This window comes from Carlito syrichta, unplaced genomic scaffold (assembly GCF_000164805.1).
Source record: "Carlito syrichta isolate Samal-C Ts95f unplaced genomic scaffold, Tarsius_syrichta-2.0.1 Scaffold113490, whole genome shotgun sequence".
NCBI lineage: Eukaryota > Metazoa > Chordata > Mammalia > Primates > Tarsiidae > Carlito > Carlito syrichta.
In genome coordinates this window covers 63,597-75,857 of record NW_007057586.1, presented here as the reverse complement: position 1 = coordinate 75,857, position 12,261 = coordinate 63,597, and the positions used below count along the sequence as shown (strand labels likewise).

The 12,261-nt window shown below is 49.5% G+C and overlaps 1 protein-coding gene across 1 annotated transcript; it reads left to right on the top strand.

The window, feature by feature from the left end:
- Window positions 1-6: 6 nt before the first annotated feature.
- Window positions 7-11,700, top strand: CUNH7orf26 (chromosome unknown C7orf26 homolog). Its single transcript, XM_021718908.1, has 6 exons — window positions 7-175; window positions 673-894; window positions 3,203-3,368; window positions 5,906-6,433; window positions 7,277-7,316; window positions 10,926-11,700. The coding sequence occupies exons 2-6, from the start codon at window positions 712-714 to the stop codon at window positions 11,125-11,127; spliced, it is 1,119 nt and encodes a 372-aa protein (XP_021574583.1). The 5' UTR covers window positions 7-175; window positions 673-711; the 3' UTR covers window positions 11,128-11,700.
- The last annotated feature ends 561 nt before the right edge of the window (window positions 11,701-12,261 follow it).

Here is a 12,261-nt window from a genome sequence, read left to right as displayed (position 1 = left end):
CTCGCTGCTGCGCCGCGACGCGCTCAGCGCCGCCAAGGAGGTGCTGTACCACCTGGACATCTACTTCAGCAGCCAGCTGCAGAGCGCGCCGCTGCCCATCGTGGACAAGGGCCCCGTGGAGCTGCTGGAGGAGTTCGTGTTCCAGGTGCCCAAGGAGCGCGGCGCGCAGCCCAAGGTGCGGTGGCCGGGGGCTGCCCCACCGTGTCGCGACAGGCAGCCTCGCCTCCTCGCCCCGGAGTGACAAGTGCTTGTCAGACCGCAGACGCCCTTCGTTACAGGAGCTCCGGCCTTGTCTCTGCCCCTGCAGCAGCCCCCAGGCCCGCGGTCTGCTGCATTGCTCAGTCGTGGACCTGTTTTCGGGGTGTGTGACAGCCGAGTCTCGGGTGTTCAAGGAAGAGACTTTGGAGACTCCCCCACTCACTGAAGGCCTGCTAGTCTGTTACCAAGGGGCTCAAACTCTTGTGGGCCATCCTGAGTCCTCCAGGGTGATGCATAATGGAACCTATGACTTTTTTCCTAAGATTAACAGCCAAGTTCTCCCTGGGATCTGAGCTTCAGAATGGTGAAGAGTACCCCGGGGAAGAGAATACATTTCCTGTTTTCTTACTGTGTGAATTAGTAAGCGTGTTAGAGCCAAATTTCTTACAGCCCTTCCTGGATTTTGTTTTGCAGAGACTGAATTCACTCCAGGAGCTTCAACTTCTTGAAATCATGTGCAATTATTTCCAGGAGCAAACCAAGGACTCTGTTCGGCAGTTAATTTTCTCATCCCTTTTCAGCCCTCAAGGGAACAAAGCTGATGACAGCCGGATGAGCTTGTTGGGAAAACTGGTCTCTATGGCTGTGGCTGTGTGTCGAATCCCAGTGCTGGAGTGTGCCGCTTCCTGGCTCCAGGTACTTATCTAGATTAGCCCTTCTTCTGAGTCTCTGAGAATGAGTTTAATGTCAGGAATTTTCATGTAATTGGATTTCTGGAGAGGCTTTATTCCACGTATATTATACCCTCGATCATTACTGCCCTGTGTCGCGATACCAGTATAGTGAACCCCAGTTTCATTTTTACATACAGATCGTTACCATTCTTGAGAATACAGTAGTTTGTAATGGCAAATGAAATTTTTTAAGGAAGGAAAAAGAAATAGCCTCCTCTTTAGAACAAGTGAAAAACCTTTTTTTTAGGGGAAATTGATAAGGTAGGATTCTGAAAACATGCATGCAGTCTCAAAGATAGGATTTTTATAGAAACATCACGGTATATCTTATAGTTGGGGCAGTGTTTACCACTTCTGCTGTCTGTAGAAGTTTGTTTTTTACACAGTTGGGTTAATAAACAAGTGAATTATTTTGCATTGGTCTAGGGTGACAAAAAAAGTTGATGGCTCTTTTGTAATTTTTTTAAAAATTTGAGTTGGAGTGTCACTCTGTCACCCAGGCTGGAGTGCAATGGTATGCTCACAGCCAATGAAGACTGGACCTACTGGGCTCAGGCAATCTTTCTGCCTCAGCCTTTCAAGTAGCTGGAACTACAGGCATGTGTCTTCACGCCTGGCTAATTTTTCTTGATTTATTGCAGGGGTGAGGTCGCGCCAAGTTGCCCAGGTTGCTCTCGAACCCGTGGGCTTAGGCAATCCTCTCACCTCGGCTTCCCAAAGTGCTGGGATCATAGGCATGAGCCACTGCGCCTGGCCTGATGGCTCTTCTAATGGATATAGATATCAGCACCTTCTAGAGTGTTTTTAAAAATTTATTTAGCTTTTTTAGGCTGAGTGCAAGGGTTTATGTATTTATTTTTATTTATTTTTATTTTTTTGTAGAGACAAGGTATTGCTGTGTTGTCTAGGCTGATCTTGAACTGGGCTCAAGCAATCCTCCTGCCTCGACCTACCAAAGTGCTGGTATTACAAGTGTGAAACACTGTGTCCAGCCCTAGAGTGTTTTTAAATATCAAAGGAAAAATGTTTATAAGTTTAGTGTTAGGATGGCATTTTGGAAAATTCATTTTGTTTTACTTTTTTTAAAAACTACTAATAGTCTTTGAAAAATGGATAATCCATTGAGAGCAATTATTAGTGGCAAATTTTGACTAATCTGATCCTCCCTCAAGCTATCAGAATTTACTACTGCATTGAGTTTTATAAACCTGCTTTCTTCCCAAGTGCTTGAAATCTTTTTTTCAAATTTAATTAAATTTTTTTTGTAATCTTGTTTATCTTTGAAATTTGACTAGCAAAAATAAGTGCATATTTGAAGTGCATAGGTAAATCTCAGTGGAATCTGTACCTTAATTCCCAGCAATCCAATTTCTGGGGTATCTAAATTGATCACGTGTATTGTATTTAACCCCAGGATTACCTTTATCCCTTGACAGTGGAACCAAGTTTAGCATCTCCTAATTTATCATGTAGTTTTTCATTTAACCCTTGTGATGCTGTCATGCTGTGATGCTGTCAACTACAGGAAAGGGGTTTAGTGACTTGGGTCAGGATTTGCCATACTGGGGCAAGGGGCTACTGCTTCCTCCCGAGGAGACTGGTGTTCTTTTTTTTTTAAGTTGGGGTCTCTGGGGTCTCACTGTGTCACCCAGACTGGATTGCAGTGGCACGTTCATGACTCACTGCAGCCTTGGCCTTCTGGGCTCAGGTAATCCTTCAACCTCAGCCTCTCGAGTAGCTGAGACTACAACTGTGTGCCACCACATCCGGCTAATTTTTAGTAGAGATGAGGTCTTCACTATGTTGTCCAGGCTTGTCTTGAACTCCTGGACTCAAGCAATCCTCCCCCCTCAGCCTCCCAAAGTACTGGGATTACAGGCATGAACTACCACATGTGGCCACCTAAGTAAATTTTAAAGCAAGGGCTGACAGATGTTTTATGTGAAGAGCAAGATAGTAAAATATTTTAGGCTTTGCAGGTCACACAGTCTCTCTCACAGCTACTCAACTCTGTCCTTCTAGTGCAAGGGCAGCCTTAGGCAATAGGCAAAGAAATGAATATGGCTGTGTCTCCAACTTTATTTAGAAAAATGACAGTAGAACAGATTTGGGCTGTGGACTTTAGATTGCCAACCCCTGCTAAGCCAGTAGCATCTTTTTTCCATCTTAGAAGAGGTTCTGCCAATTCTGGTGGTGTTCACCATCTGTGTGCAGTTGCTTGTCTACTAGCTCATGACACCTGCAGTACGTGGACTGTGGCTTCTTTCCAGCGGACACCTGTGGTCTACTGTGTGAGGTTAGCCAGGGCCCTTGTGGATGACTACTGCTGTTTGGTGCCGGGATCCATTCAGACGCTGAAGCAGATATTCAGTGCCAGCCCTCGATTCTGCTGCCAGTTCATAACTTCCGTCACTGCACTCTATGACCTGTCATCAGGTAAACTTTGAACAGATTGTTTCCATTAAAGATACTTTCCCTGATTGCAAGTTTTATTTTCCATTGAATACCTAGGCGAAACATCTGTGAATGCTTTGACCTTTTTTTCTCTGAAATGTATGCTTTTATTTTAGGGTGAGTGCTAAAGTTGTTGGCCACCTGAACTCAGTCCTTAGTGATACCCATTTGCCTGAGTTCAGATGGTTCAAGTGGCAAGTGACCAAAAAAGCCAGTGTCTGGTGAGCCATCGTCTGCTCCCTAGACACGTAACTTGCTATTTTATTCCCCACTTTTTACTTTGAAAAATTTCAAAACTTCAGAAAAGCTGCAAGAAGAGTATAACAGATATTCATATACTTCTTAGCTAGATTCAACCATTATTATTAACGTTTGGCCATATACTCTCTTTTTCTTTCTTGACACACACACCTCAAGCATTATTTTCCTGAACTATTGGGAATTTGTTGTTGGTATCACGTACCAGATACTTAAGTGTATCTCTCCTAAGAACAAGAACATTCTCTTACATAACCATGATACCATTATTACTCCTAAGAAATCTGATGTCAATGGGATACTGTTATCTAACATATAGCCTATATTTGGATTTCCTTGATTGTCTCAGAAGTGTCTTTATGTCTTTTTTTGCTTTAAGGGATCAGGAAAATTGTGGATCTATTCAAGAATCATACATTGTACATTGTTGTCACATCTCTGGTCTTTTAAAATCTATACCAGCTCCCTGGCATTTAAAAAGAATCTTTTTGGGCAACCCCCTAGGATCCTCTCCTGCTCTGGGAGCTTGTCTGTCCTCTCAATAAATCCTACTTTAAAAAAAAAAAGAATCTTTTATGACACTAACATTTTTTAAAGGTGCCAGCCTGTTGTTTTATAGAATGTTGCCTGTTTGTTTCCTTATGAAAAGATTCAAGTTAAACCTTTTTGGCATCACTGCTGTATAGGTGGTGCTGCGTCCTCAGTGCCCTGCAATAGGAGGCATATGTATCAGTTCTACTCTGAGCGATGTTTTTGGGATTTCCTTAGCAGAAAGCCAAGAGAGGGCTTCAGATTGGCTGTGACATGGCATTTGGCTTCAGCCGGAAGAAGTCCCTGTCTCATCCCTGTCTAGCAGCAGAGCCCTGTAGTCGAACTCCCAGTTAAAAAGAAAGCAGTAGATATTGACAAGCTGTGATCAAATTGGATTGGAGCTCAGACCCCACCCACTGTGCTCTGCTGTCCACTTTCCTCCCCTAGGGCGGGTTCCATGGGGCAGAGATTGACAAGCAGGCTTTCTAGTGCACGGAGTCCTTCTGTGTCTGTGTCCTGTCCTAGTGTGATCCTCCCTGCCTTGTGTGACTTCCAGGCAGGGGCTGTGGGCCTTATTTTCCATGCCGGGAAGTTATGAGCCCTGGTGAGCAGCTTTCTGTGCAGAGCCAGGCTCATGGCCTGCTTTTCTACCTGTGTTTCTGGTTCCTCCTCTACCTTGCCTCTTGCTGTTCAGAGGGCTGAAAAATAGGCTCTTTCTCGTGCTGGTCTAATAGCCAAACCAACAGTTTGAGAGCCTTCAGCATTTTCCATTTTTGTTTAGTGTTGGTCTCCTACTAACCACTTGATTGTGTGTGTGTGTGTGTGTGTGTGTGTGTGTGTGTGTGTGTGTGTGTGTGTGTGTGTGTATTTAGGGTCTTACTCCATCACCTAGGCTGGAATGCAGTGGCACAATTATGGCTCACTGCAACCTCAGCCTTCTGGGCCCAGGTGATCCTTCTGTCTCAGCCTCCTCAGTACCTGGGACAACAGGCACATGCCACCACACTTGGCTAATTTTTAAAATTTTTGTAAAAATGAGGTCTCTGTATGTTGCCTAGGCTGATCTTGAATTCCTGAGCTCAAGTGATCCTCCCACCTTGGCTTCCCTACATGCTGGGAGGATTACAGGCATGAGCCACCATGCCTGGCCCTGTCCTTATTTTCCATGTAGGCCACAGGGCATGCCAGATTTCACAGGTTTCAAGAGGTCAGACTGTTGCTTAGACAACAGTTTTGGGGCTGGGATGGCCCTTGGCAGCTGACAGATGACTGACAAGACTCTGAGCTGCTCCCTGATGGCCACCACAGCTGTCACTGTACCATGCAGGAGATTGAATACAGGGAGGAAACCTATTCACAAGGGGAGAGGTGAAGTGTGGTATAGCTTTGGACATAAAAAGTGAGGAATTCTATGTAGATTAACACATAGGAAATTTCCTCAAAGCATAATGGAGTTCTAGGGAATTGCTGACAGAAGATGTAATTCTTGAGCCTCTCCCTGGACCAGACGGTCCTGGGCACTGGGGATGTAACACGAAAAGAGGCAAGGGTGCTCGCCCCTATGGAGTGGATGCTCTGGGAAGGGAGACAGAGAACAGATAAGCCAGGGGTTGTGATATGCCTGTCAGGCGGTGAGTGCTGTGAACTTAGGGGTCCGTCTCCCTTCTCTCCACGTCCTGCTCTTGTCCCCAGGCCAAGAACACACCTGACATAACGGTCTTTGTTTGCAGATGATCTCATCCCACCTTTGGACTTGCTTGAAATGATTGTCAACTGGATTTTTGAGGACCCAAGGCTGATTCTCATCACTTTTTTAAATACGCCGATTGCAGCCAATCTACCGATAGGATTTTTAGAGCTCACTCCGCTCATTGGATTGATCCGCTGGTGTGTGAAGGCCCCTCTGGCTTATAAAAGGAAAAAGAAGCCCTGCTTAGCCAATGGCCACGTCAATAACAAGGTTGCCAAGGACCTGAGCGTGGGGATGGACAGAGACTCCCACATCTTGTACTCGAAACTCCACCTCAGTGTCCTGCAGGTTCTCATGACGCTTCAGCTGCACTTGACCGAGAAGAATCTTTACGGGCGCCTGGGATTGATCCTGTTTGACCACATGGTCCCCCTGGTGGAGGAGATCAACAGGCTGGCGGATGAGCTGAACCCCCTCAACGCCTCCCAGGAGATCGAGCTCTCGCTGGACCGGCTGGCGCAGGCTTTGCAGGTGGCCATGGCCTCGGGAGCCCTGCTTTGCACAAGAGGTGAGCGAGGCCCAGGCCCAGGCCTCCCGGGAGCAGGGACACCACTGTCCAGCAGAAGACAGTAGGGACACCTGGACAGGTGCTGGTTTTGCTGCTTTGAGTACTGCTTTTCCACCTGGGGGCGGGTGGAAGTTGCGGAACATCCCCTGGTCGGGCCCTGTCACTCCACCCTCCCTGCTCACCCCCGTCAGGGTTCTGACATGTTGCAGATATGACATCTGAGTGTCTCCTGGCTCTTTTTGCCCAGGACTGCAGACTCCTCGGGAGCATGGATATCTTTTCTCTTGAGGAATATTTTTTCTTTCTCTGCTCCCTTTTATTAAGGCATAATTTACATACAGTACAACACACAGGTTTAAGTACAGAGTTTGATGATTTTTGACAAATGTTTAACCCCTTGTAACTCTACCCAGTCAAGGCACACGATATTCCCATCTTCTGTTCTGAGGGTTCTGCATTTTGATGCTTGGATTCTCCCCAGAGGATGATCTGATGCTAATGATATGCTTGTGTTTGCCTTTTAACTGTTGAATTGTTCAAGAGGGTTGCTTGTGGCCCCAAGGGAGGGTCCCTGGCGATGGGCTCTTGGCATGCCTTGGGTGGCTGGGCTCTTTCCCAGCCATTTGACAAGTTGCCAACAGTGCCGCCCCTTTCCTAAGTGATGTCTTCTGTTTCGGGCCTAGTTTGTTAAAGCAAAAATTTTAAAAAAGGAGAACCAGGTTCTACTTGATGCTTGGAATACAGGGCGCTCTTACTGTCTTGCTAGCATCTCTGAAAAGAGCCTCATTGAACATTCACATGTTGTCTCCACTGTTCCTCAATCATGTGTCTCCTTAATTTCAGATGACCTGAGAACCTTGTGCTCCAGGCTGCCCCATAATAAGTAAGTGTCCTCTTGAGACTTCTAGCTGGGTTGGCAGACTGGGGCAGGATTGGGGAGACAGACCCCTTTGTCCTGGGTTCCTTGGGGGTTATTTGTTCTGCAGGGTCTAGAGCTTCTCTCTATAAGGAACCCCTTAAAGAGCTGATGATAAGTAGGGAATGGATATGACCGAGGGCCCACCTGAGAAGAACTCTAGGTAGTGAGTAAACATGGGTAAAAAGTCATCTTTTTGTGAGTCGAGGAAAGAAGCAAGTATACTCTGTGTGCCATTGACGCTCACTAAATGAGCATGCACCAGTTTAGTGGTGAGGCTGAGCAGTGACCTTCTGGTAACACTGCAAACTGCACGGCCCTTTGGGAAGCAACACAGAGCTGCAGCCATGGCGCCTGGTATATTGGTTGTGCCAGCACTTGGCCATCAGGCCGCACAGACCTAGACTCTGAGTGCAGCTCTGTGATTTGCTGTGACGCTTGGGAAGTTGCTTATCCTGTCCCTGAGCCTCGTTTCCTCCCTTATAAAATGGGGTAGGGGGCAATACCTGCTTCATAGTGTGACAGCGAGGATAAAATGGGGTAGAATTTGCAAGTTTCTCAGAGTCGTCCTTGCCACACCGAAACCTCTACAGATGCAGTTGTGGGGTGAAAAGCAGGAACTGTGTGATCACGCAGGTCATGGTGAGAATTCCTGTCCATATGACCTGGGCAAGTTCTCTCCCCTCTGCTGCCTCAGGCTTCTCATGTGTAAACTCAAGAAATGCACAAGACCTTGCTCACAACCCTCTTGCCTCCCCACCCCCCTGCTGCAGGGTTTTTGTGGGGGTTAAATGAGTGAAAATACATAAAGTATTTAGAATAGTACTTGGTCTGAATGAGTATCTAATAAGTGTTAGCCGTTGTCACTATTACTGTTCTTTCAGTAACTTGGGAATTTTGTTTCTGTGACTATACCAAGAAGTGGATCCAAAAAGGTATATGTACAAAAGCTGTTTCATACAGATGCAGTGTTGTTCAGGCGGCAACCTATCTCTCCCACAGCTAGGGATACTTAGTAAATTAGATGTGATACATCAGAAGGAAAGAACATTATGTATCCACTAAAAATAGCAGGTGTGCTGTGGGAGGGAATGTTTATAGCTGAAGGCAGAACTATGCACATGGACAGGGTTTGCAGAAAGGAAAAACAGAGGAGTTAAGCTGCAATGTCATTCATGTTCTTCTTTCTTCAGACCCATCACATTGGTCTTTAACACAGAGACGTGGGGTTCCAGGGCTGGTGTTGGCGGGCAGTGTGGACGGAGGGGCAGTGAGCCAGCTCGGTCGTGCTGGGGTGCACCCAGGACCTGGTCATTGGCTCTGCAAGGTTTGGCGAGTCTGGGCAGTACCGTCTGGTAGAGACAGAAGCATGCGTAGTTTGAATCCAGGTTCGTGTTCACAGCCTGCAGAGGACCTGTGTCCTGGTGCTGTGGTTGGGGCTCTCATCCATGCCACTCTTTCAGGCAGGTGTCAGGAGAGGTGCACAGCCCAGGGGGGTAGTGTAGAGTGAGGTGGGGTGAGACCGCCCTACTCGAGGGTGGTGTAGCCATAGAGCGCATAGACCATCCAGAGCGCCCCTTTCCCTCAGGAGCCTGCTCTCTCCCTTCATTTTTTGGTCTGGGTTCCAGAAGCTTCCCCATATTCGAGAGCATTGTTGGTGTCAGTTGGCACCTTTCCCCCTCATGCAGTAATCCTTTGTGACATTTTCCTCTCTTGTCCACAGCTTTTATGTAATGTTTTAGTGTTTTCAGAGAGTTAAAATAATGACAGGTTGTAGCCCCTCACATCTTAGCCCTATTACCTGGGGTTCATGCTGGGGCCCTTGGAACCTTTCAACAATTCCTGCGGGTCCTGCTCTGGAGCTTCTGACCCTGTCTCTCCCCAGGAGCCTGTGGCTGCCTCTCCAGACAAAGCTCTGGGAGCCCCTGCCTCAGGGGCAGGCCTGGCACTGACGTGAGGGTAGGAAACAATGGTTGCTTGACGTGTCTCTGACTCCTGTGGCCTCTATGTCAGCTGTCTTCTTGACTGGACTGGAAATTTCCTGAAATGATTTCTGTCTCTTGCAGGCTGTGCAGGCTCACATAATCACATGCTCTAACTGTTGCCTCTGCAGTACTCCCTTCTTTGGTTTGTTAGTTTTTTTGTTGAATTTCTTACCTAGAGCTATAAAAACATAGTGACAGAATGGAGGGGGCTCAGAAGAGCCTTGGACACAAATGCATGAGCTCTCCTCACGCCCTGAGTGTGGAGGGGTGAGCTGGTGTGTGGCAGATCTGCCGCTTCTTCACTCAGCTCCAGGGCTTGGGCAGAGGCAGTTCAGGGCCCAGTGGAGGGTGAAGTGGCCCAAGAATGGGCTGCGGCTGGGCCCAGCAGGGTAGTGTGCTGGAAAATCAGCTCATGGAACAGAGAACCTGGGGACAAGGCATGGGCACAGCAGGGCCTGGCAGGTGGCTTTGTGATGGGAGAGACCGGTTTGGTGCTCTAGACATGGGACCCAGCCCGTGCGCAGAACCGGTCTGTCTGTGGCAGAGGCTCACGAAGCAGGAGTGAGGGTGAGACAGGGCAGGGAGGAGGCTTGTGTCCCGAAGCCAGGAGGGCCCAAGAGCTTGTTACTCTTGGGAGAACCCTCGGGAGTTCCCTCGGGAGTTGTCGCTTGAGGCTGGTGACAGGATGGGGGCAGGCTGTGGCGGGGGAGGGCTGGGATGCTGAGCAGAGTCGGGGAGTTCTGGGGGGTTCTACAGATCACTGGGGGAGCTACAAGGGAGGGGCTTGGCCAGGCGCAGTGACTCACACCTGTAATCACAGCACTTTGAGAGGCTGAGGTGGGCGGAATACTTGAGCCCAGGAGTTCAACAATACTTGGTCCTGGCCAACAGCATGACCTCCTCTCTTAAAAAACAAGTGAACAAACAAACAAAAAGGAAGGGCTGATGAGAAACTCCGGCATCTTAGAAGGGGCCCAGCACTGGAAGGTGGTGTCGAATTCAGGGGGCTGGGCGCTCTGGGTGTGCTGAACCACGAGGGAGGCCCATGGCGGAGGGGGCTCCGGCGTGGGAGTGCGTGGCCGTTCCCAGAGTCCCTGTGCTGGGTGGGGGGGAGTGTTGCCCTGGCCTGGAGGAGCATGCGAGCAGGAGAGGCTCCACAGGGCAGCAGTGGGAGAGGACGTGCACCCAGAGGTCAGTAAGGCAGGTCCAGGCCCGGGCCCCCTGGAGGGCGCCTTGCAGACTTGATTTTAGGGCCATCTGCGAGGCCGGCTTTCATGGGGCTTATGCTTGGTTCAGTTAGGACTCGGCCATTCAGGATGACTTGGAGGAAGTGTGTCTGCTGTCCTGTGGGCTGGGCGTCTCAGTCTCAGCCCTTGGGAGTGGAGGCCAGGATGGGTCTACGTGGGCCACCTGCTCAGGGCAGAGGAGCTCTGTGGTCTGCAGCGTGGGTGCAGGACCCACTCTCGCACACAGGGCGTGTGCGGGTGCCCCGAGTCCAGGCTGGGGGCAGAGAGGGATGGTGGCACCTGCACGCGTGCCCTGGGCGTGGTCTTGGGTCGTGGTTGCTAACCCTTCTTCTTGTTGTTCGCAGCCTGCTCCAGCTGGTGATCTCGGGCCCTGTGCAGCAGTCGCCCCACGCAGCGCTGCCCCCTGGGTTCTACCCCCACATCCACACGCCCCCGCTGGGCTACGGGGCAGTGCCGGCCCACCCTGCCGCCCACCCTGCCCTGCCCACGCACCCTGGACACACCTTCATCTCGGGTGTGACGTTTCCATTCAGGCCCATCCGCTAGGCTGGCTCCTTATGCCGCCAGGCGGCAGCGTGCCTTCTGCGCCTGGGTGGAGGGAGCCTTCCTGAGAAGGGGGAGGCTGGCCCCACAGAAGAGGACCTTAGGGAAGCAGCTGCGCGGCCCCTCCTCGCCGGCAGACCGTCTTGGTGCGGAAGTTCTGAGTCGTCGCAGTCCAGATGCCTCCTACCTGGTCACATTCTTAGAGATCCAGGTTGGGTGGATGAAAGAAAGAGTGTCCAGCCCTCGGCAGGGATTGCTGCGGGTGTGTTTAAAAAGGCCAATTCTGTGAGCCTTTGTTTTCTTACGTGTCATTTCAGACACACCATTAGCCTGTGCCAGGAGGAATCCTGTCGGGACCAGCAGCATTTGCAAGCGCGTTTGTCTGGCCTCTGCCCTCGAGAAGGCGAGTGTCCCTGCCAGAACACAGGCTCTTCCTGCAGCTCCGGGAGCTCAGAGCTGATGGCACCGCTCAGGGAAGCTGTCAGGATTTCCCGTCACCTCAGAAAGGAACTTCTCTGTTTTATTGGGGTCTCTAAATTTTCTTTCATATGTTCAAATAAATTTTTTCTAAACAGCTTTGTAGACTTGATGGAATGTATTTTAACAATAAATGTGAGCCCCGGGGTTCTCTCCCCAGTCTGCTATGATGATGGTAAGAAGATCGAATACACATTTTTAGCCACTTCTTTGGACAAAAACACCCTGGACACAATGTCACCACCTGATCCAGGTGGCCGCGATCCATTGGCCCAGAGTGCTCCAGGGCTGTTTGTCTCAGGTCTCCGTTCTTCCTCCCCTCAGGCGCAAAATGCAGCCCTGAGGAATTTCTTTCTAGTACCTGATAGGAGGATGTCTGCTGTGTGTTCTCACATTAATTCTGGGAGGAAGGAAAGATCAGGAACCATCTCACTGTGGCTTCCTGAGCCTGGAAGTGAGAAATGAGCAATGCAAACAGTGGAGCATTCAGACTGCCAGCTTATAGGGGTGAAATGTAACCTTGTGATTCCCTTGCCCCTCTCTGCCTGGTTGAAGGCATGACCTGGAAACCCACACCAAACCAGATGGCCCAATGTTCCTGTGTGTGTGTGTGTGTGTGTGTGTGTGTGTGTGTGTTTCGGGTGTCCCTCGAGATCAGGA

Bases quoted from the DNA above. Each gene is read 5' to 3' on its own strand.
- CUNH7orf26 (XM_021718908.1), top strand. From the start codon at position 712: ATGTGCAATTATTTCCAGGAGCAAACCAAGGACTCTGTTCGGCAGTTA. The intron at 3,369-5,905 runs GTAAACTTTGAA...CTTTGTTTGCAG, and splicing joins ACTCTATGACCTGTCATCAG to ATGATCTCATCCCACCTTTG. The intron at 7,317-10,925 runs GTAAGTGTCCTC...TGTTGTTCGCAG, and splicing joins TCCAGGCTGCCCCATAATAA to CCTGCTCCAGCTGGTGATCT.